This window comes from Carassius carassius, chromosome 39 (genome assembly GCF_963082965.1).
Source record: "Carassius carassius chromosome 39, fCarCar2.1, whole genome shotgun sequence".
NCBI lineage: Eukaryota > Metazoa > Chordata > Actinopteri > Cypriniformes > Cyprinidae > Carassius > Carassius carassius.
Window position 1 is genome coordinate 12,901,505 of NC_081793.1, and position 25,220 is coordinate 12,926,724.

General features: G+C 35.6%; 2 protein-coding genes across 3 annotated transcripts; both read right to left on the reverse strand.

The window, feature by feature from the left end:
- Positions 1-4,252: 4,252 nt before the first annotated feature.
- LOC132121393 (disks large-associated protein 5-like) lies at positions 4,253-12,616 on the reverse strand. 2 transcript variants are annotated; one of them, XM_059530732.1, is made up of 20 exons: positions 12,459-12,616; positions 11,530-11,750; positions 11,270-11,454; positions 11,124-11,180; positions 10,468-10,501; positions 10,275-10,355; positions 9,487-9,561; positions 9,300-9,377; positions 9,113-9,141; positions 8,860-9,035; positions 8,409-8,627; positions 8,213-8,301; positions 7,881-8,041; positions 7,703-7,801; positions 7,370-7,610; positions 6,257-6,953; positions 5,691-5,739; positions 5,102-5,261; positions 4,958-4,995; positions 4,253-4,630 (listed from the first exon to the last, which is right to left on the reverse strand). In XM_059530732.1, the coding sequence occupies exons 2-20, from the start codon at positions 11,747-11,749 to the stop codon at positions 4,526-4,528; spliced, it is 2,793 nt and encodes a 930-aa protein (XP_059386715.1). In that variant the 5' UTR covers position 11,750; positions 12,459-12,616; the 3' UTR covers positions 4,253-4,525. The 2 variants fall into 2 exon arrangements, with proteins under 2 accessions (XP_059386715.1, XP_059386717.1); XM_059530734.1 differs by lacking the exon at positions 4,958-4,995.
- Positions 12,617-13,020: 404 nt separating this feature from the next.
- LOC132121394 (vacuolar fusion protein CCZ1 homolog) lies at positions 13,021-24,653 on the reverse strand. The gene is made up of 17 exons (XM_059530735.1): positions 24,494-24,653; positions 23,824-23,899; positions 23,613-23,709; positions 23,220-23,317; positions 23,040-23,133; positions 22,831-22,911; positions 22,096-22,143; positions 21,882-21,965; positions 20,893-21,068; positions 19,203-19,284; positions 16,336-16,397; positions 15,618-15,729; positions 15,431-15,464; positions 15,177-15,294; positions 14,393-14,551; positions 13,702-13,829; positions 13,021-13,532 (listed from the first exon to the last, which is right to left on the reverse strand). Exons 2-17 carry the CDS (start codon positions 23,835-23,837, stop codon positions 13,477-13,479), a joined length of 1,443 nt encoding a protein of 480 aa, XP_059386718.1. The 5' UTR covers positions 23,838-23,899; positions 24,494-24,653; the 3' UTR covers positions 13,021-13,476.
- Between the last annotated feature and the right edge of the window lie 567 nt (positions 24,654-25,220).

The window sequence follows — 25,220 nt, forward strand, 5'->3', positions numbered from 1 at the left end:
CGTTTGCAGCTTTATTATTGTAATTATTTAACTATGTCACTTTTATTAATGTGTATATATATATATATATATATATATAATTTTTTTTAAGGTGAGTAGATTTTAAAGGTACAAATCAATATCCAAATTCATCCACACAGTGCATGAGTTTAACAGAATTTTAATAATTACTGAATAATTAAAGTTGTCATGGTTCACACACTCTTATGGCATTCCGAACCTGGATGACTTTTTCTTTTGTAGAACATGAAGACATTTGACAAATATATATATTATTTTTTTTTTTTTGTCCATACAGTGGAAGACAGTGGTCCTCAAAAAAAAAATTTTGTTTGGTTACCAACATTCTTAAAAGCATTATTTCCTTTATTCCACAGAAGAAAGTAATAGGAACAAAAAATAATAATAATTAAATTATAACAAATAATTAATTTTTATTTTTGAGTGTATTGTCCCTTTAAATGTGCATTGAGCTGACTGAAATAAGATCAAGAGAAATATTGGAGTAAAGAATAAATGATAAATGAACGACGGTACTAAACTGGGACACCAGTATAAAATCTAAATCTAATTAAAATGTATAATAGCTTTTATTGACTTAAATTACTACATTATATATTATATATATATATATATTATTATTATTATTATTATTAAAAATATATATTTTTACATTTAAATAAGTCTAAGTTTATTATTGAGTACTTACAAATAGAGTCCTTGCTAATCTGGAAGTTTATATAAGGGGCAATGGAAGAACAATGTTCAAAATGGAACATGGAGAAGGAATGATGAGATGGGTTCAGTCAAATTAGCAATAGTCAAGTCAAATCTCCTTTATTTATATAGCACTTTAAACAAAATACATTGCGTCAAAGCAACTGAACAACATTCATTAGGAAAACAGTGTCAATAATGCAAAATGATAGTTAAAGGCAGTTCATCATTGAATTCAGTGATGTCATCTCTGTTCAGTTAAATAGTGTCTGTGCATTTATTTGCAATCAAGTCAACGATATCGCTGTAGATGAAGTTACCCCAACTAAGCAAGCCAGAGGCGACAGCGGCAAGGAACCGAAACCCCATCGGTGACAGAATGGAGAAAAAAACCTTGGGAGAAACCAGGCTCAGTTGGGGGGCCAGTTCTCCTCTGACCAGACGGAACCAGTGGTTCAATTCCAGGCTGCAGCAAAGTCAGATTGTGCAGAAGAATCATCTGTTTCCTGTGGTCTTGTCCTGGTGCTCCTCTGAGACAAGGTCTTTACAGGGGATCTGTATCTGGGGCTCTAGTTGTCCTGGTCTCCGCTGTTATTCAGGGCAGTAGAGGTCCTTTCTAGGTGCTGATCCACCATCTGGTCTGGATACGTACTGGATCCGGGTGACTGCAGTGACCCTCTGACCTGGATACAGACTGGATCTGGTGGCTACGGTGACCTCGGAATAAGAGAGAAACAGACAAATATTAGCGTAGATGCCATTCTTCTAATGATGTAGCAAGTACATCGGGTGTTATGGGAAGTGTTTCCGGTTCCGGTTTACCTAATTAATGCAGCCTAAAAATCCTTTAACGGATTTGGATATTAAAAGCATATTAGTATGTTATGTGTAAGCCAGGTTAAAGAGATGGGTCTTTAATCTAGATTTAAACTGCAAGAGTGTGTCTGCCTCCCGAACAATGTTAGGTTATTCCAGAGTTTAGGCGCCAAATAGGAAAAGGATCTGCCGCCCGCAGTTGATTTTGATATTCTAGGTATTATCAAATTGCCTGAGTTTTGAGAACGTAGCGGACATAGAGGATTATAATGTAAAAGGAGCTCATTCAAATACTGAGGTGCTAAACCATTCAGGGCTTTATAAGTAATAAGCAATATTTTAAAATCTATACGATGTTTGATAGGGAGCCAGTGCAGTGTTGACAGGACCGGGCTAATATGGTCATACTTCCTGGTTCTAGTAAGAGCTCTTGCTGCTGCATTTTGGACTAGCAGTAGTTTGTTTACTAAGCGTGCAGAACAACCACCCAATAAAGCATTACAATAATCTAACCTTGAGGTCATAAATGCATGGATTAACATTTCTGCATTTGACATTGAGAGCATAGGCCGTAATTTAGATATATTTTTGAGATGGAAAAATGCAGTTTTACAAATGTTAGAAACGTGGCTTTCTGAGGAAAGATTGCGATCAAATAGCACACCTAGGTTCCTAACTGATGACGAAGAATTGACAGAGCAGCCATCAAGTCTTAAACAGTGTTCTAGGTTATTACAAGCAAGTTTTTAGGTCCTATAATTAACACCTCTGTTTGTTCAGAATTTAGCAGTAAGAAATTACTCGTCATCCAGTTTTTTATATCGACTATGCATTCCATTTGTTTTTCAAATTGGTGTGTTTCACCGGGCCGCGAAGAAATATAGAGCTGAGTATCATCAGCATAACAGTGAAAGCTAACTCCATGTTTCCTGATGATATCTCCCAAGGGTAACATATAAAGCGTGAAGAGTAGCGGCCCTAGTACTGAGCCTTGAGGTACTCCATACTGCACTTGTGATCGATATGATACATCTTCATTCACTGCTACGAACTGATGGCGGTCATATAAGTACGATTTAGCAATAGAACACACAGCAATAGGCCTACTGTGGTTCTGTAAAAGGGCTCCATGCTCTCAGCAACCTCGTATGAATGAGTACACAGGAGAATTCATTCAGGGCATGCGTCATGCAAGGACACTTATTATATGCCAATGGGGCTGTGTATTGTGGAAAGTGGAAACTTGACAAAAAACATGGACAGGTAAACCACCTTTTAGATGGTTGTAGGACCCCAATACTGCAGATGGTCTTTTGCAGGGGAGGTACACTTTTCTTGCATTCACTCCTGGCCTGAGTGGGATTACAACTCCTTTTTCAGATGAAAGTATGTATTATGTAATATTCGTGACCAGAAGCAATTATATTATTAGCTCTCTGTAATACTTGTTTCTGACTGGTCAAATACTGAAGTGAAGTAAAGTGACCCATTGGAATTTGTGCTCTATATTTAACCCATCCAAGTACAAACACACAGTATTGAATACACACCCAGAGCAGTGGGCAGCCGTTGTATCGAGGGTGGAAGGGGTTACTGTTTATTACTGAGTTTTTAACTCTTGATGCATCTTGTTTCCTTCTGGAGCCTCAGTGAACGTTTGAACCTTTTTTTAACAATTGTGTTTGAGTGCCTCAATTTTCCTCAGTGTGAAAAGATGTATCTTAAAATCATACAGTCACTGCTGGAAAGGGTTCAAGTATGCAAAGATGCTGGAAAACTGAAGAATCGGCAGGACCTCTGGTCTGCCATCCTTTCCAAGCTGCAATTGCATGTAACTAGTCAGAAAATTTTCCCCAGAAATTTTCCCAGGTTCTTTGTGAAGCCAATTCAATCTAGTTTGACCTAGCCTTGGCTGAAAGTCAACTTGTCTGGATGCTTAAGGTTACAGGCCTCTTATTCTGATCTAGTTTCAGCTTTTTAAGAATTATTACATGATTCTTATGCATAGTCCTGTTCACAGGACCTCTGTCTGTATGACACTGAGTTTACAGTGTTAAAAGTGTTAGAGATCCTCTCTGTAGACAGTCCTGATTTTTAATATGAAATCTACAGGATACTATTGGATATTTTGGTTGATGATGTTGATTTGACATGATAATTGATTTTGGTTGTAGATGAGCTTTCTAGAGAACTTTGAAGCGTTGTTGAGCTGTGCTAAGGTAAAAAGGCCAAAGAATCCAAACTGATGAGGAAGACTGACACAAATCATCAGGACACTGTACTGAGTTCACTTCAGGTCTGTGCTGTCTGACTTCACTAATGCAATTCATGATGGAAAGTCTTGTCAATTTCTCAGTGGAAGGCCTCAGCAAACGTCCAAAGGGGCCTCAAATGACTTAATTATTTATTTATTTCTTTTATTTATTTATTTATTTCTCTACCACTGATTCATGAACATTTGTCATTTTTACAATAATTTGACGTGACATACTGTACACAGTTCGCTGTTATCGCTGATCTGTGTAGTGTGGACTGGCCTTTTGAAGCGCATTTTTTATTATAACAAAATGACTTATTTCAGATCTATAGAACAGCTGGAGGCTGAGGAAAAACAAGAGGAACATGGCTACAGAGGTTTGAACCTCCAACACATTTGTTGTTTCAAAACAGTCAATTGCCAGTTAAAGAAAAATAAGTAAATTCACAGAATAGAAGTAAATTGTGTTTTCTTATGATTTAATTGGCTTTCACAACAATTTTGTACATATTAAAAGCCTTAAAAATATATATTTTCAGAGGTCAAAACTGCATAGAAATATTATTGCTGTATCTAAATGAATTGCTCATTATGAAGTACAAAAAGTAGCAAACAAATTTAGTATAAAAGGAGACTAATTATACCAAAACAACAACAAATACATCAAAAGGTGTCTAATTCAAGCACAAACCAAAATGATAAAGATCCACATCCAAATGGTGAGTGGATGTGCTTTTATTTGTACGTGGGAGGTGTGAATGTGATCAGGTCACGTCCACACACTGACTGTCTCACTCTCTCCTTCCGTTCTGGGGTGAACAGCAGCAGATTGCCCGACATCTGAAACACCAGAGAACAAGTGTTAAAATTGTGAAATTTAATAAGTTGTAGAATTAAATAAGTCATAGAAAACCTAGAAACATCTGACAATTTAAAAATTGTGGTTTCTAGGCCTGGAAAAACAGATTGAGGAAATTAATAGAATCTCATTTTTAATTAAATTATTTAAATTGATAAAATTAATATTATTAAATTAACAGCTGTAAAATATTGTACTGGATCAAAATTGCTCTTTGTGTGTGAATTTCCATGACTGGAAAAATGTGAGGAACCCTGTTGAAAGACAAAGAGGAAATGACAATTCATAAAGGAAAGATCGAACTCCACCTGACTGGTCTGGGGTGAGAACACCATTCCGGGAAGAGCTGAGACAGGAGTGCAAGAAAGAGAAGTGTGAGTGCCCACGTGCCCCCAACAAACTACATGTGAGCATTAATAACATTGTGATGTGATGTCTGGGACATAAACTACCTGTAGGTGTTACCAAGACATCAAGCGGGCGCTCCGGACTCTCCATCTCAGCATCCACCGCTTCCAGACAGAATCTCTCTGCTGCAGGACTCTGTGCAGGAGACATGCTGTATCTCACTGTTGGCTGCAGGTAACGCTCAATGTCCAAACCAGAAGCACCCTGGGAAAAATACATTAGAACATAATCCTCAAATGATCATGTGAAAGTAACAAGTAAATATACTTTAAAACACAGTAAGATTTAGGGCTGCACAAAAAAGGTTAAGCTTTAGTGGCTCTCACGCTATCCACAGCCAGAGCTATTAGGCATCACAACATAAATATACAGTGCATTATATATATATTTTTTTTACTAAAGTTAAATATTAGCTAAAGATTAAACAGTGTTTTAAATTATTACGGGTTTTAAAAATGAAGTTTAAAGGACTGTTTGATGCTGGCAAATGTTATCAATGTAAAAATAAAGGAAATGAGCATAAACAATCAAATACCCAATATCAACAGAAGAAAAATTAAAAAACTAATGTCTACTAATAACCCATTTGGTAACAATATTGTGCATCTATAGTTGGATTTTGTTGATAATTACCTCAGCATCTTCATTTCCAGTCATTTCAACATCTGTACTGGTTGGAGATCTGTATGGACAGAGGAAACCGTATATAAGATTATAAATGACTAAATATAGATCAATTCATGCTACAGCTAGTCTGTAATACACTACGTGACTTTTCAAAACAGATTTTAAAACACTGGGCAGCTTATTAGTGACTTTGTAACAGTCACAGAAGAAAAACTGACCATCAGAAACTAAACGACTGAGGATGATGCACTACCAGATTTTAAAGTTGCTCCGTTCACAACACGCTCGCACATAAACATGTGCCTGTTGCTAGAAGATGCATGACAAATGAAAACAATGCATGTTCTAAAATCGTCTTAAAATATCAAACATTTTTTTATATCCACTGACTGGATGGAATTATAGTCTGAAGCAAAACATTAAAAATAAAATACACTACGCAAATTTCTATGAAATCTTTCAATTCAAATTTGCAGATTGGCTCTGACTTTCGGCAACTAGCATCAACTTCTAAAGACAGTAAATCGTGTAGTGTATTCCAGCCTTAACATACAAACAATGTGTAGGGGTACCTATTATTGGCTGTAATGATGACCTCATTACAGAAAGCTGTAGAAACAGTGAGATCTTTGGGTGGTGTGGAGGGCATCAGGGTAGAGGAAGCAGGTGCACAGACACTGGTTTCTGCTTCCACTGGTTCTGAACAGGTGTCAGATGAGCACTGAGCATCTAGACCAGCATCTGCTCCAGGTTGGACATGCAAACTTACTTCAGAGACTTCACAAGAGATGTTCTCTTGTGATTCCTCATGGGAAGAAGGACTGAGCATAGACACTGGAATGCACTCCTCATGCTGAGGTTCTGAGGAATCAAAAGGAAGCTCAGACTGGCTTGGTGAGTCGTGTGACTGGGCTATTGGACTGTTTTCTGGTCCATTAATGATATCTGGTTGAATACAGGTGGAGCTTAAATCAAAATGTAATTGGCTGTTGGAGCAGGACTCGGTGTCTGCCGAAACATGTGTGGTTTGCTTGTGGTCAGGACTGATCTGAGGAGCTCTGGGTGACTGTGGGAGGGGCTCAGCAGAACGTAGCGGAGTGGAAACAGGCAATACATCAGGCTGGTGGTTTCGAGGAGGTGTGGCAGACACACAAGGAAGAGGGGAGGCATGAGAAACTGCAGTAGATCTGCACTGCCTGCCTGGAGTGCTGAACTTAGAAACACAGGGTGAAGACACCGCAGTGATTCGACACGACCTTCTAAGAGCACCTGAAAACAATCCATATTAAAACAAAGAATACTGAATGAGGTTAAAAAAGCAGTTATAATAATAACAATAATGCTCACTAAAACAAATTAAGTCATGCTTAAAATTTTTGAAATATTTTAAGCATAACTTCAATATTTTAATTATAAATATTATATACCAAATAAATAATTTAGTCAAAATTATATACATACACACACACACACACACTATAACTCTGGTAGGCCTGGACAACAATTCAAATCTAAATATTATTGCAATACCATTATACAGCAACTTCTTTTTACGTGCGTGTAGAAGTGGAGTTCGAGCTGCTCCCAGACACTTAAAACACCGGATGATCAGCTGGTCACATGTAAAAGAACACACTGCCGTGCTTCACTCTGAAACTCACAGGGGCCATGCGTTCCAAGCTTACCTGATGGCTTGACTGGACTTTCCACCTGGAAAAAGCCTCCATTAAACACCACGGTCTGTGCAGGCAGTGCGGCAGCAGCGGCTGAAGGGACAGAGCTCGAGTCGTCCTGGATGTTGTCTGAAGACTCAGTGGCTTTTTGTTCGGCCTGCTTGGCTTTCATGGCGGCCTTTACAGCAGCCAACCGACTCTTAGCTGCGGCACTGGCCCCTACTCCAGCCTTCCCTCCTACGACAGGAGGCTTCTTTAGGACAAAAGAACAGGATTTGAGAATTACACACTTCACCCCCTTAAAATACAACATTATTAAAGGATGGTGCTGATAATGTTGTTTACTTTGGCCACTTTTTTTCTGGCGACAGGCCTGACTTCCTCTTTCCACTCCCTTGCTTCAGCCTCTTTCAAGGCATTAAACTTCTTGTAAACATCTTCCACCTTATAAAAACAAAAATTGACAGACAACATGAAACAAGGCTAGGAAATAGACCATTTTTGAAAGGTAAAATCAACCCACCTGATAGTACACCATGTCCCAGAAGCCCTGCAAGTCAGTACAGGTTGTTATTTTCTCTCCACGGCCCAAGTCGCAGTCATCCACCAGTCCGTTGAACTGGCCAAAGCGCTCTTTCATCAACAATCTGGCCTGGCCCACAGCCGTACGCATGTGGTCTCGCACTGCAGAAAGAGGGAGAAATATACTTAGTCCAAATAACTGTATATTAAACATCAAATACTCTGAGTAGCTGTGACAGTGTCATTCTCACTTTAAAAAAATCTGCCTTTCTGGAAAACTTTTAAAATACCATGTTAGATCTGAATTAATAATGGTCAAAACTAAAGACTTACTCTCCTCCGGGACAGAAGTATCATCAAATCTTGACTCCCACAGCTCAGAGAGTCCAGTCAAGCGCTCCGTCTCGCTGGCCATCACCGCTCTATAGAAACAACATATACAATGAAACATACACTACTGTTCAAAAGATTAAAAAGAAATTAACTATTTTATTCAGCAAGGACACATGACTGTAGAGATCTGCCTCACCTGAAATAAGCAACATCATGCTGAGGCTCCAAGGGGGGCAAGGGAGGTGATGGTGCTGTAGAGATGGACGGCTGAGGGGAGGAGGGGGCAGGAGGGGGAGAAGACACTGAGGGAGGGATGGCAGGATGATCTGGTGGAGGGGAGGAGAGGGAAGTAGCAGGGAGAACAGGTTTTGGGGGAGAGGGGAAGGTGGGCTCCACGCTGGCATCAGAAAGAAAACTATGAAAGAGAAAAATAAATCAATTCCATGACCTGTTGTCTTGGCAGATTGGCTTCAATAGAAGCTGTTTTTAGGCTAATGAGAAGGTTTTGAGTTCTAAAACTTACAGATGTTTTTATGGTACTATGGCCTTATATGTTAAAAGATCAAGGGGATTTCGATTTCATGATCCCTTTAAAAATATATAGAACTATCACTTACTTAATTGTTAGAATAAATTCTAAAAGGTACCTCGGTGAGAGGAAGGCGCTAGCTGAACGAGGAGAGAGGGGTGCAGGCTCGAAGGACCTTAGACCAACAGGAGGCTGGAACACAAAACCCTGAGGGGCAAATGAGGGGGCAGCAGCTTTGGTTTCCTCTTCCTCAGGTCTCAGAGAATCTACTGCAGTGTTCTTTTTCTCAGCAGGCTAAAAATATCCAAGCATAAATATAAGCTGCAATTTTCTGAATTTTAAAGCAAACGTCATATAACAGATCACCTTACCTTATTTTCAATAATTGCCTTTGTGTTGCCTGAGAAAGATAATGAGATCTACTGATTAATGACATTTTAAATATCCAGTAATGTTAGAATGATGCAATACACCTGCCTTCTGAGCAACACTATGGTAATATAAAACAATATTATGTAAAATATCAGAAAATATGCAAGAAAATAACTGTATCCTTACCTTGTAAGGCTTTCCCTCTGCCTGAAGGGGGCGCTACAGGATATTTAACAGTTGATCTCGTTTTTGCAGCGCTTGAATCTAAATCACAAACAGAATGTGGCTTTCATGCATGTAACTCAAAGTCCAGCACAATAAAAGTTAAGCTGTCTGAAAAGCCCAATGTTTCAAATGTTACAATAAAACTCACCGGTAACTGGTTTAGCCACGGCTGCTGATGTTTTAGCAGCTGATCGTGTGGTTGGAGCTCTTACAGATGGTTCAACTGTAAAAGAAGTTACACCAAATATTACTCCCTATGGGGTTTAAATTCAAGAGTACACTACTGTTCAAAAGTTAGGGGTATGTTTTCTGGTTGGTTTTTTAAGAATGTAACACTTTTGTTTACCAAGTGTTAAAAAAAATAAAATAAAATAAAGACTTATAAATGTTACAAAAAAATCTTCCAATTCATAGAATCATGTTATGCATCACAGTAAAAATAAAAAAAAAGCACACCCGTTTTAAACATTAATAAAAAGAAAAGGTGTTCAACTTGAAACGGTGTTACACAGACCGATGACATCAAAGTGCCATGAGACCAGACGGCTCCGTATGCTTTAGAATCGTTCTCGCAGTACTTTGATATCATATAATATGATATCCGCTTCAAATCGAACACATCTTAAGAAATTATTCTTGAGCACAAAATCAGCAAATTCGAATGATTTCTAAAGGATCATGTGACAAAGAATACTAGAGTAATAGCTTCTGAAAATTCAGCACTGCCAACACAGAATAAAATATCACAAACAGTTATTTTAAAATATAATTATATTTAACTATATTATAATTTTTCCTGCATTTCTGTTTAAATACAGCTTGGATGAGCATAAGACTTCTTTCAAAAACATTATTTTTTCAATCTTACCGAGCTCAAACTTTAGAATAGTATTGAACACATGGTAACTACATCTCCCTATAGTTAAGTAGATTTACCTGCAGCTGCTCTGGTTTTGATGGTAGTCACAGCTTTCAAGTTAGTCTTGGCTGGAGCTCTGATGGTCAATACTTTGTCAACTGGACAAACACAGAATGTTCAACAACAGCATGAAGGCACCACAGTTTGTTGATGTGTATGATCTGCATTTGGTAATATGAAAACCTGACAAGTTAAACAAGCAGAACATACCTTTCTTTGGAACAGTATGTCTGTCTACTGCTGGCTGTAACATAACAACAGAGGTACATAAACAACAAAGATTACATGATTTAAAACAATACAAAAACAATATTATAGCACATATTTACATTCATTATATACAGATTTATTTTCATAAGGGCAAAACAATACATATTACTGTTGTAAAGTTTGGGATTGGTAAGCGTTTTTTATATTTGAATGAATTACTCAGTCTTCAGTGTTAGAGTTCATTCTTGAAGTTGATCTGGTGTTCAAGGAACATTTCTTATTATCAAATTTGAAAAGTTATGCTACAGTTGTTATATTTTTGTGGAAATGGTGATACTTTTTTCCAAGATTCTTTGATGAATGGAAAGCTCAAAAGAACTTTGGTAACATTGCAAAGTCTGTGCTGAATAAAAGTAATTGATTTCTTTTATTTTTTAAATGTTATTAAACTGATCCCAACTTAAGAAAGGCAATATACAGAACATAAAGATAAGCTGATGTGTGCCATTGTTGTGCAATGTTGTGAAGTTGCTTGTTGACCAATGGCAGATGGGGGTATGTTCAGGGAAACATGTTTGAAAACAGACATTACTTCTCTCGTTTATTTTAGTGACGGCAGTGGTGTAGAAATTAGACACTTCAGCTTTTAATGATACCTTTTGGTTCTGCATCATTGAGCGGGTCACTCGTGTGGACTGGATAGTTTCTGTGATCTGTCATGATGGGTAATGAGATGGAAAATTAGGGACTCTTCATTAAAGTCAGAGACTGATCCATCTAACTGTTATTTCCCATTCCTCACCTTGCCTCTGCTTGGTGCAGCAGTGTTTGAAGGCAGATACCCGAGCGGCTGTGGCTTATACAGGCTGACCTTAAACACGCCTTTCTTCTCTTTCTCCCGCTTTTCCTTCTCCTTCTGCAACATCTTGTTTTCTTTGTAACGAGCGAGCATCTTCTTTCTCTCCTCAGCAGCAGCAGCATTTACATCTGCTAAGTACAGTTGCAGCTACTTAAAAAGGCCATGCCAAAACAAAACAATACAAAAATAACTATGATATTAACCATTATTTGTCTTTGTTTTTGGTGCTTTGTCTTGGGTGGCCATAAGGCTGGACAAATCCATTGAGAGCTCAATCTCTGGCAGCTGGTCCAGGTGTCTGCGCAGGTTCTGGATCTTTTCTCGGTTCTCCTTCTGAGATTGAGACCTGCGTCTGGACATCTTCAGCCGGATCATAGACACACTGCTGTCCCGCTTGTACAGGTGAGCAAAGCGAGAATCCATCCTAAAATATTTTTTACAACAAGAAGAACCTAATTATTAAGCAGTTTACAGCTTATCTATAAATAGGCTTAGGTCTGTTTTTAAAGAAAATTTTATAATAAAACGGTATAAGTTTATATATTTTGCTTAGTTAGGTCAGCTTATCTATAATCAGGGTTATCAGCTTTTACAACGGAGATTAAAAACTTTCATATCTTTATATGGTTTTTTACATCAAAGGCTGTGTTTCCAATCAAACTAACGTTAAAAGTCAAACTTAATAGATTAATTTTTTGCTGACCTCGTAAGAACATGGATAATGTCACTGTAACTTTTTGTGTTCAGCCACAGAATGTGTTGGTTTTAGTTAAACAAACAAATACAACCACATGTATCTAAAATGTATCTAAGAAACAAACAGACATATTGATTTCTTACAGAATGTCTGACTTAAGTTGACATTTTGTTGATATCGCTTGTAAAAAGTACAGTCCTACCCGAATCCTTAATAAAGTGATGTGTGCGATTTATATTACTTTTTTATAATTAACGTTACATTCAAATTTAATCTTACCTAAATCAACAAAGCAAAACTATCAGATTATGGTTACTATACCAAACCAGACGCTTTAACTGACGTCTTACACAAGTGGTTCACAATGACATTTTATAGGGCACAGTTAGTGTATTTGTTATCCGTCTCATCGAACTATTAAGAGATATTTCTTACCTTTATATTAAGATGGGTTACGGAAATCAAAAACACTATATCCAGACAAAAAAATATTCGTAATATTTATATTCAGTAAACAAACGTTTATCTGCCCAACGCGTATTGCCTGCAAGATGGCGGGCAGGTTTTGAAAAGTGAATACGTCTCTTCTGATTGGCCGCTCTGCTACCCAGAAACCTCCGTTGATTAGTTAAATTCGGGTGACGCGTTATGCACCGCCCACTTACAAATGCCTGGGACTGGCGTTCACTCGTGACGTTGCTGCATACTGGATCATATGGATGTCTGCGACTTTCATTTTAGAACCTTCATAAAATTAATATAAATCAGTATCAAGTATTTTTACCCATTAAAGGCTACACAATTGCAGGAATATATGACTTTCAATATGCAAGGAAAATCTGCATAGGATATATTTCACACAACTTCTGTTAATTTGATCAGCGTCTGAGGCTGTCACAGGCTTGAAATCCATATTAAAACTGGAGCATGATATAGCAAGGTTATTCAAGATCATATCAATTTTAAGAGTGTAGCTGAACAAGAATAGCAACCTTCATTTAATGAAAATTTAAATTTATTTTGAAATAATGTATATTAAACCATGATACTGATGGCATGATGTCATTTAAAATAAGAGGAAAAATATTTATAGCTTGACAGATTCATATCCTAAATGTCAACTTATTTGTATCTGTAAGTGATAAAACAAATCTGGACAATGGGTATGAAACACAAAATAGATGGTAGCTGATGGATACTTAAACATGACAATATGTACATACAAACAACTGAAAATAGGTCATTACAGTAAAATTCTGATTTTATAATTACTAGGAAGCAACCACATTTCTGTATAGATTAAATAAAAATCTAAAAAATTGCATGATGTGAAAAAAAAAATCTTTTTTTTTTTTTTTACAATGCAATTATTGCATTACACTGATGCTGTCAGTAAAACCTGAACAGTTGACAGTTTTAGTGTAGTGAAGTCGTCCATGCCCATCATATCTCTTCAGTCCAAGAAAAAAATATTATTGAACTGTGTTGCACACAGCCTTTTCACTTCCTCTGTAACACAAACAGAATCTTGGTGAGGGTTTACGTCAACAGAAATGTTTTTAATATGCTAACTTTTAAATTAATTAAACAATTGAGATTAAAAGTTAACTAGTAGATTTTAATTACTTAATGGCACTATATCACCTCAATGTGATATGAGAAGTAAATTCTTACATACCATTTACTTCAATGAGGTTGGCATTCTTCTGGTTCAAAATGACATACAGCTCCCTCTGATCAGACTTCTTTCCAACAACCCAGTAATCAGTCATCGCTTTAACAATGATTTCCTCGTCCTCATCCACCCTACAAAACACCCAGACACTGTCTCTTTCACTAACCATGTGGCCTCATAAACATAAGATTAAACTTTATTCATAGATATTTAATCTTAAAATCATACAAACATACATTTATATCGAGAGAGAGAGAGAGGCAAAAAAAAAAAAAAGAGTTCAACCCGTTTTCTTTTTACTGCTATTGCTGCATGTCTTTAGAGACTGTTGTACAGAAACCTCTTATAAGGAAATGGTTTAGGCAAGCTTTATACAAATCAGTAACCTGTGCATGTGGTCAGTCATTTAGAGTACCCTAAATTCATTAACATTATGAGTGTAAACGTTTACTGTTTTTTGAATTAAGCTGAAATCTATTGTAAGAAATTCTCATGTGCATACAATGACAGATAATCCACACAATTATTAGTGAATGAAACCTGTTGTCTCAATACACACTAATATTTCACCAGATAATAAATCAATCATTTTTTGTCCTATATATTAATTTATTCTAAAATACATTTAAAAAATGTAGTTCAAACATACAATGACTTGAATACACCTCTTCAATTGAACGGGGGCACTGCTTACCGTGCAAAATCGCAGTTGATGTCTCCAAGGATTTTCATGAGGTCTGGATGGACAGAGGTGAGGGACACGCTGGCCGTCTTGCGCATGTGGATGGTGCTTTTCTCAGCCAAGTTCATATGGTTGAAGTAGATGAACTTAAATTGAGGCTCCTTCTCTGGCCTACAACAACAGTTTTAAAAGAATTAGTGAAGCCGAGATGCAGTATTGCCACCCAGTGTAACATGCATGGAAGAATAAAAGCAGTTATGTGTCTTTAAAGTCTGATAAGTGGCATGTAATTGATATGAGGGATTGTACCACACAAAACAACACTAGACACCACGCAGGGCTCAGGCGAGATAAGGATACACTGTTTAGGTAAGATTAATGGATTAGCTCCGGTAACTGCTACTGGAAGAGAAATGATCCAGTGGACCCTTGTATTCAGCATGCAGGTGAGTGAAAGCCTTGTCAAGATCTCTGAAGGGTTACCTGGGTCACAGGACGACCCAGTCATTTAAGACTAATGTATGAATGAGCAGTGATGCTGGACAGAATTTGACAGTTGCAGTGACATCTCATTATATATATCAACAGTTTAAAAGTGCTGTAAGTGATTTTTTATTACAACAAATAAAATGTCCCCACTACCTGGTTCAAGGGCTAATTCAGTGTCTAAGCCTGGCAAAACATTTTTTACAATGCCTTTATGATATCATTTAGTGACTTGACACGGAGTTTTTCTAGTTCTGCATTAGATTTTCTTCACTCCATAGTTGAAGTGAAGCTCTGGAGTAATACTGACCCTGATATCCTTCGGTTGATGTTGTACTGCTCACAGATGTCAGAGGCCAGCAGGGTGAGTTGGGGACCAACCAGGCTGTCTAGTTGTTCACAAAACTCACGACTCATATCCACTGCGGCTACAAGCACAAAGGGAAGCAGGGTTTAAAAGACCAGTTAACATTTGACAGATTTCCTGATAATATGATTACTTAGTGAACTGTTAACAAAACAAGGGCAAAATTTTGTTAAAATTACTTAAGAGCAGACACTTACCATTTACCATGAAGCATACAGCTGCACTCATTGCCTTGATAGGGAATGACATTTACATAATTATTATTATTATTAATAATTTACTTACTTAAAAACAGGAATGTTAGGTAATCAAAGCCAATCAGTATGTTAAGCTCATAGATTAAAATGCATAAAGAATAACACTGAGCTTGACGTTTTTGCTCACCTTGTAAACGATCAAATGTAGCTCCTCGTAACTGTCTTCTGTGTTCACAAATATCTTGGGAAATCTGAATTTTGCATCTGGGTCTTTAAGATTTGCTGGTCCTGTTAAAAATCTGTTTCCATAACATAACATAAGATGTCAGTACATCTCTGAACGTTTCATGCATAATACAAATATTGATATGACCTCTAAAGAAGGCACCACAATACACAAATATCGCTTTCAAATGATGAATAATCTGTGATTATCTCCCAGGCCTCTGAATAAGGGCCAAGTCACAGTTCTCAGTGCTTACAGTTTGCTACCAGCTACTCTGCCCTGGCCTCACAGCCGACCCTCTTAAGGTTACGCACCTATTACCAACAGAACACATAAGAACAAGGAAGCTCTGCTAATCAGTCTCTTCTTGATTGATCTCAGGAGAATTATCAATAAATCTGATTTCAATCAATTGAATGTGACCCCTTTGTGTCATCATGCACTCGCTGAACAATCAGACAGGCTATTGTAAAGTCTGTTGGGCTTGTTTTCTCTTTGCCACTAAAGCTATTAAATTACCCTTGTGCAATCTGATATTTGGCAGTGTTGATCTGTGTTGTTTTAGCGCTTCGCTTGGCTGCTTGTGTCCCCGATGCATGGAGCCCAAGCAGACAGACAGAAGGCGAAGAGCGCACGGTTCCAGCCCTGAGTTCAAAGCAGGAAATATTTGGATACTTGCCTCCCATAGTGCAACAGATTCCCAGCCATCTCTGGCCTGAGTGGAGAGTCTCTTCCTGCAAGCTGCCGAATGTTTGCACGCACAAACACACGCGCACGCACGCACGCACGCACACACACACACACACACACACACACACACACACACACACACACACACACACAGATCATTCATTAACACAGATGTAGATGGCACATGACTTTGTAGCACATTCCAAAACACACACTGAATTATTATCAGTTAAACCGTGTCTACTTTCTAAGTGATTGTATCCCACTATATATTCAACTGAAATTCAATGGTATAAAAATCACATTTGGACAAAATACACACGATTTTAAAATAGTAAAATCATGTCATGCATCCTCTTAGAAACTGTAAAAAAAAAAAGTGTATTAGTAGGCTAGACTATAAAGATTATAAGCTGGCTTTGCTGTAACTATCAGACATTTGTTTATATATAATTAATTTTGATTTCAAATAAATGCTGATTAGGCATTTGACAGTATCAAATTTTCATGTTTAAAAAACGTCATAATACAGTACAACTTAATAACTTTTTTCTTTAAACAAAAAGAACTGAACATTTAAATGCAATACATAAATACACAAAAAAAATAAAGTAAACAACAGTTTCAAAAAGATTAAATTGCAAAAGAATAATAAAAATAGGTAACACTTTACAATAAGGTCTCATTAGTAAACGTTAGTCACTAACATTAACAATGAGCAATAGCTACATTTGTAACAGAAGTTATTAATATAAAAAAAAAAATACAACTTCGTTCATGTTCGCTTAAATTCATGGAATTATAGTTACAACCTTTGATTTAGAATTTTGTGTTACTAAATGCTGAAATTAACTAATGTTAACAGATGCTTTTAGAATAACTTTATTGGCAGTTTATGTTAACTAATGAATAAACTAATGTTAACTAATGGAGCCGTAAAGGGATAGTTCATCCAAAAATGAAAATTACCCCATGATTTATTCACCCTCAAGCCATCCTAGGTGACTTTCTTCTTTCAGATAAATAGATTTTGAGTTATATTAAAAAATATCCTGGCTCTTCCAAGCTTTAAAATGGCAGTTAATGGTGGTCAAGATTTTGAAACCCATAAAAATGTATCCATTCATCATAAAAAGTGCTCCACAAGGCTATGTGAAGTTAATAAAGGTCTTCTGAAGCAAAGTGATGCATTTGTGTAAGTGAAATATATATAGACTGTTTCATCGGGCGCACGCGGCTGGTCCTAAGTTAACTTCCGGTCTGTATTGTGTATATCAGTCTTGCTGTGGTGCCTTCTACAAACGCAGTTAAAGTCAAGGTGATGAGTAGACTGAAATTGGGCTCAGGTGGTTGTGCTGCGGGATGTGTTTCCCATACATTTATTTATTTTTGGAGAATCGCCACGATTTAAAAAAGGCTTCATTGAATGAACATGAGTAACGTTACGTACTGCACGTTTAATAATAATAATTCCTTACATTTATATGTTTAAATATCAAAACGAGGCACGGGTGTTTTTATATCGCTGTATTTCTGAAGGAAGACTTGCATGTTATATGACTGATAACGCAGCGTTTGTGAGCGTAGCTCTGCTTTGTTTACAGCTGTTACTGGGGAAACCTCTATTTCTCGCGCTTTATGCATCTTCTGCTCGGAAATAATGAATTAGCATTTTCATTAAGTCCACCTGATTTACGCAGGAAACATATTTTGTTTGTTATCAAAAAAAAAATCTACTCTAGAGGGACTTGGCTGTTGTTATTGATTCTATTTGAAAGTCTACCGGAAGTTAAGTTAGGGCCACAAAAGCGCGCATGCGCAGTAACGTTTGTTTATGTTGTTGCCGTTGAAACCGTCAATAAGTAATATTTAACCGTATTAAACCATAAATATAAACCATAATCACTAGATTCCGCTAACTAACGTGATGGATGGATGCACTTTTTTGGGCTTCAAAATCTTGACCACTGCCATTATAAAGCTCGGAAGAGCCAGGAAATCTATATATCTATATATCTATATATCTATATATATATATATATATATATATATATATATATATATATGAAGAAGAAAGTCGTATACACTTAGGATGGCTTGAGGATGAATAAATCATTATCCCTTTAATGTAAATCTTGACTGAATAATAAATCTTTGACGCAGTGTACAGTGGTGCTGTGCATTTTTACCCGTTGATGAGAAAAGTAATCTTAAAATGGATTAAAAAAAATCATAAATTGTAATAAATAATTATTCACTATATTTTTAAGTGTTTAATGCTGATAAATGTTTAGAATTTTCTATTTATTAAGAAATCCTAAAAAAAAAGTAATATCAGGGTTTGCACAAAAATATTGAGCAGCACAACTATTTTCAACATTTATTATAAGTTTCTTGAGCACAAATCAGCATACTAAAATTGTTTCTGAAGGGATCATGTGATCATGTGATATGATAAATCATATTTTTACATTTTTTAAATAGAAAACTTCATAAATAAATTAACATTTAAATTGCAATAATATTTCACAACATAACTGGTTTACTGTATGCTTCATTAAATAAACGCAGGCTTGGTGAGCATAAGAGTTTTTTTTATTAATATATATATTTTTTTTTTTACTTTTTAACATTCTTACTAATAAATTCACACACAGGATATTTCAGAATTAAACTTTTTTTTTTTAAGTATTATATTAGGATTTTAATGAGTTTTGATGCATTGAAATGCACCCCTAGTGTCTACTGTATAAACAGTGTTAGGGGAAATGATAAAATGACATTTCTATCAGAGCCTTTGTGCCTAGGGCTTACACATTTACTATATAACAGTACAATGTACTAATGCGGTCTCACCTCGGGTTCAGTGTGCCGTGGGAACAGCGAGGTCGTCAGGTACTTGTACAGAATTCGCATGTCATCCTGCTCTAGACCACTCCTACAAAATACAGCACAGAGCTTAAGACTAAAGCTCAGACAAACTTGCACATTCAAACACAAGAAAGTGTTTCAATATTAATGTTAATTGTTTAAAATTCTTGTGTCTTACAAAACTGGTAACATGTTATCATGAGATACTTTAATTTAAACAAGTAATAAGACAAACAACATTCAACAGCCATAACCACAAGCAATTCTTTGAAAGCAATTTTTGTAAACAAGATATGAAAGTCATGTTGTGAATTCAACAGAGGATTAAAAATCATATTTTAAGTCTATCTGGCTCCCCTCGCCAGACAGTTTGTGATTAAGAAGCTTTGGCTGTGCCGCTTTATTGAGTCCCTGCGGTCTCATCTATCAGACTTCATGTCCTCTACGGCACTCTACGGTTATTTGAGGTAAAACCATTCATATCAAGCACTTGCAATATTGTGAAATATGATTACAACTTAAAATAATAGTTTTCTATTTGAATATACTTTAAAAAAATAATTTATTCCTGTGAGGCAAAGCTGAATTTTCAGCATCATTGCTCCAGCCTTCAGTGTCACATGTAACATCCAGTCTATCACATGATCCTTTAGAAATCATTCTAATATTCTGATTTATTATGAGTTTTGGAAACAGTTCTGCTGTCTAATATATTTGATGAATAAAAGGTTAAAAAGAACTGCATTTATTCAAAATAAAAATTAAAAAAATTCTAATAATATATATTCTAATAATATATTTTCTTTACTATCACTTTTTATCAATTTAACACATCCTTGCTGAATAAAAGTATTGATTTTATTTAAAAAAAGAAAGAAAAATTACTGACCCCAAATTACTGACCAGTAGTGTATATTGTTATTACAAAATATTTATATTTTAAAAACATAGCTTCTTTTTTTCTTTTTTTTTACTTTTTATTCATCAAAGTATCCTAAAAAAGTATCACATGTTCTGAAAAAATATTAAGCAGCAGAATTGTTTCCAACTTTGATAATGAATCATCATATTAGAATGATTTCTAAAGGATCATGTGATAATGATCCTAAAAATTCAGCTTTGCATCACAGAAATAAATGATATTTTAAAGTATAATAAATTTAAAAACAATTATTTTAAATTGTAATAATATATTACAATATTACATTTTTTTCTGTATTTTTGATCAAATAAATGCAGGCTTGATGAGTAGAAGAAACTTCTTTCAAAAACATTAAAAATAGTAATGTTTCCAAACTTTTGGTCTGTACAGTATATATACACATATATACATACATATATACATAAATATATATATATATATATAACAATTTTATGCTATAGTCAACCTACAAGAAATCTCAAATGTGATCTGAATACACATTCATTAATTGTTATTAACATAATATTAACCATAGCTCTTTAGACAGCCCCTCTTTACAATTCACTTTTTAATGTGTGAAAAAGATCAGTGTGAACATTCTGCTAAATAGTTTATTTTCTGGTTAACAACAACAAAAAAAAGTCATACAGGTTTGGAATGGAATGAGAGTGAGTTGAAGATGACCGAAGTTAAATTTTTTTGTATGAAATATGCCTTAAAACAATTGTGAGATGTGTATTGATTGACATTCACCAGATCAGCTGGTCGTTGTAGAGAAAGGCCGTGTATTTGACAAGACTCAGGCTCTCTTCTACTCTATTGACAAAAGACTGGATCTTCAGGTAGGTCATCTTGTCAAGAGGGAAAAAGCTGATACCCCCGAACACATCCAGCAAGTCACATGACTGGAGATGAAGTGTCTGCAGGTACTAAAGCAAAGCATACAACAACTTAATGTAAGATATATATATATATATATATATATATATATAAACTTTACCAGACTAGTTACTTTAACAATTAAACATTGATCAGATAAAACAAAAATTATACAGTATAACTAAAGAATAATATCAAGAATAACATTTTGCCTCTCAAGAAAGGTCCAGAAGAAACTGTACAACTCCACTATGGATGAAATTACCAAAAGCATCCCTGATTAGGCTGACGTAATGTCATTTGACCACCTGACGTCCTGAGATGCAGCCCTGGTGTGACTTTGCTCAGCGGTCAGTGACATTTAAGGCACAAACTGCACTTTCACTGAGAGCTTCAGGGCACATCTCAGGTTAGGGAGGGGTTTCCCTTAACCGAAGCTGAATTATTCAGACAGGTGAGTAAGCATGATGCCCTCAGCAAGGAAATCTGAACCGAAGAACCAATACGACAAACAAGAGAAGCAAGATTGTTGGGCCTCCATTTCAAATATATGTCACACTGACTATTTGTACATACGTGTTGAATATGATAACAGAAATAAAGAAGAACATCACATATCAATACAATTTTGAACTACTAAACATCTTAATTTATCTCTTTCCTTAAATGTGGGACTTTCGTTTCAAGTGGTCAGATTGTCAGTGACATCCTTAAAAAGTCCTCATCGCAGAAAAGCAATATCGAAGCCTAAAGTTAACAGTTATCCCTTTAAGACATGCATGTACCAAACAGACCAAAGGTATGCATTGTCTACCTTTTATCTGACTGAAGGATTGATTTCTCTTAATTAATACTTTATTTACCCTGTAAAAGAACTTTTCAAGCTTTTGAGTCAACAGTTCCACTCCACCGGCCTCAAATGCCCTGATGAATGTGCCGTTGAAGAGCTACAAATCAACAACAACAACACAAAACTGTTAGAAACGTCAGATGTTTGTAAAAAATCATGTGAAAATAATAATAGATTATTCAAAAAATAAAACATTTGAAATGAGAGAATATATAAACAGTATTTACCTTATACATGCTGTAGCACTGTTTTAATACAGACCCATAAACTGAATCCTAGAACACAAAGAGAGGAACAATTCAGTCTACACTACAACAAAGTCTACACAACCCATCACAAGTTTGGGGTTGGTAAGATTTTTTAAATTAAAGAAGGATTTGAAAGAAGTCTCTTATACTCTGCATTTTTTTTCATTAATTAAAAATGTAGTAAAACCAGTAATTTTGTGAAATATTATTATAATTTAAAATGTAATTTCTATTTTAAGAAAATGTTAAGAGTTTTCTTTTTAAAATATTTGAAGAAAATAAATTGTTTATATTTCTGTGGTGGCTAAGCAGAATTTTCAGCAGCCATTACTCCAGTTGTTTTTATTTTTAACAGCATTATAAAGAAATAATATTAATAATCTCTAATCTTAGTTGAATATGTTTCAATGCTCACACTTTGTCTAGCCATCACAAATCCAATATGTGTTATTATACCACAAACAAAAGCAATAAAAAATGATTTGCCATAAACCTTTAATTTCCATAAAGATTCCATCTTATCTCTTATTCATTAAGAAAAACATCCCTTTAAACCACACATCATAAGACTACTAAAAAAACTGTTAAAATGTTAAAAAACTGTTAGAAAGTCTGTCTAGTGTAAACATTTTTATGGATTCTTGCTGAATTAAAGTCTCTTGTTCTGTATCAAGGAAGTGTAAAATTTAAACTAGCGTTCCATGCATTACTTACAATAATCTCTTCCTCTTGGTATTCTGCTGTGGGTGGTTTACCGTCTTTGTTGGGTTTTTCAACCATTGGATTCTGTACAACCTTGAGAGAGGAATTCAAAGGTGCTTAATACATACTTTAGCAGCACTGTGTCAGGCAAGTTTGATTTTATTTTGTCTGTATTTGTTTAACATTTGGATTGAAACTAAATCTCTGATGCATAGACATACCATGACCATCCAGTAATTCTCCTCCGGCTCATGGAAAAACTGTCGGTTCTTCTGAGTGTGGAGAGATTTGGCTGGTTTTGTTGGACAGAAGGTTCTGTAAAAAAGAAAATCTCTCGTTTATGCCTGTTTCTCTATGTTTTTTTATTCCACCTTTGATTCCATCATTAGTACGGTGCTAACCTGGTGAACTGAACGATTGCCTCACAGAGTCCAACATTGCGAATCTTTTCGTTCTTCTCTATTTCAATAGGGTGATAAAACAAGATTTTCTTTTCCTCCTACAATAAAAAACCAATAACTGCCATATAAACATATGATTAACAATAATCAAAACGTGACTTCTACCTGCATTTGTTCACCTTTCAGATTATCACCATGCCCAGAAATATTTTGTACATTTGCTGTGGAGATTTTGATGATTTATTTGTGTGTGTGTGTGTGTGTAGTGGCTTTATACATAGTAAAATGCATTACATGCAGCTGAAAGCATATGTGCACATGAGCACATCTTCTGTGGTCTCATAATATGCAAAATAATAAGTTGTTTAAAATTTCGAATTAAACAGGATTTACCTCCCCCTCACGTGGTCCAAACTTAGGGTTATAGATGAAAAAGCTGAGCAAAGATGGTGCGTACTGTTTCTCTTGCATTCCAGATGCCATTCTTGGGCTTATGAGAAGATGATATAAGGTGGAAACAGAAAGCAGATAATTAACACATCACGTCTGATTTAAAAAATAATTCATATTTAGATCTCAAAGACGGCATGATTGATGAAAATACCTGATCATCAGCATTAGTGTGCTCTGTCTCTACGGTTCCCTCTTTTTTCATTGAGTTTGACGTGCATGCCTTTGATCTGTAAAAAGAATAAACGTATTGGGACTGAAGTCAAAGGACACAGTGAAAACATTTTCAAGAATAAAACATGAATAGACAGCTTTAGATAATGAAGATAATCACTTAACTAATTATAGATTGTATGCACAAATTCTAAAAGCTACAATGTAAAGTATGTCCAAGACTTTCCTTTATTTAATATTTTTAGGCATGCACAAGTTAGCTTTTCTTTACATGCACATTTGAGCTTATAGACTATAGTTAAACTTAATATAATTGTTAAAATTATGAAAAATAAATGTAAGTTGAAGATTATGAGAAAAGCGTAAAAACTGTGGCTAAACTGCCTTCTTTTCTACTTTTCAGAAAAACTGCTGCTGAAAAGTAGTTAGTTGCTTCTTAGACTAGTGAATAAGACAAACAGATAGTGAGGCAAATAAACAAAAAAGGAACCAAGAGCATTTTTACTTTCCATTAAGACAGAGACGGTGATCAGACAAATTAGACTATTGCTTCAAAGCTAGCTGTTAGCTACACCGTTAATCCGACTGACTCATGTCCCATTTCAAAAGCAACAACTTTTACAAAGAGTGTTTAACAAACTGATGCTTACCTGTTACCGCATGAAAAAGGAAACAAAGTGCTTGATTTGTTAACTCATGGAGGGGAAACAGAACTTAGATCAATGAAAAAGATACACTTCCTGCTCTTGACAGTCGCTTGTGTGTTACAATCGGATCCGATCGGGTAACGTTATATTCCATCCACAGTTCCGTTTCACTAAAGTCCTGTAACTTAGTACTTCTTTTTCAGTCACCAGCCAATTTAGTTACTAAAATAAAAAATTAAGGACTACCGTGGACAGCTGACTCCTAAAGTTTTTGAAATATTTCATAGTCTGTGTGGCGATCAGTTCACAACAGTGAAAGAAATTAATATTTTCCAATAAGTTTAATTTGATGTGCATCTTTACCTTTATAAAGTCTATTTTTTCTGAGTGTATCACTTTTTGAGTCAAATTCTTACATATAATCAGTCACTTATAATAATAATATATTTAGGGAGTTATTGAACAAATGAAATCAGTCTCAACAAAATTAATATTTGAAGAAGTTGCATATGAAGTGGCATTTATGTAATGTTAATAAAGCTTAGAGGGACATGGAATGCTTTAATCTGCAGTTACAAATGTTTAGATATTTTAGGCATGAAAGGTTGCATACTGATATTTAAAATGAAAAGATACTTTAAATATAAAATTAAAACAATTAAAACCGCCAGTAGGTGGCAGCAAGTAACTGTTCATAAGTGATTCATCGCGATTGAACCGAATCATTTAA

Excerpts from the sequence above, each read along its gene's own strand:
- LOC132121393 (XM_059530732.1), bottom strand. The coding sequence starts at position 11,749 with ATGGATTCTCGCTTTGCTCACCTGTACAAGCGGGACAGCAGTGTGTCT. Across the intron at positions 10,356-10,467 it reads ACATACTGTTCCAAAGAAAG|TTGACAAAGTATTGACCATC; the intron begins GTATGTTCTGCT and ends GTGTTTGTCCAG. Across the intron at positions 8,628-8,859 it reads AGCGCCTTCCTCTCACCGAG|TTTTCTTTCTGATGCCAGCG; the intron begins GTACCTTTTAGA and ends TCTCTTTCATAG.
- LOC132121394 (XM_059530735.1), bottom strand. Across the intron at positions 23,134-23,219 it reads GCAATCGTTCAGTTCACCAG|AACCTTCTGTCCAACAAAAC; the intron begins GTTAGCACCGTA and ends TCTTTTTTACAG. Across the intron at positions 22,144-22,830 it reads ACCAAGAGGAAGAGATTATT|GATTCAGTTTATGGGTCTGT; the intron begins GTAAGTAATGCA and ends TTTGTGTTCTAG.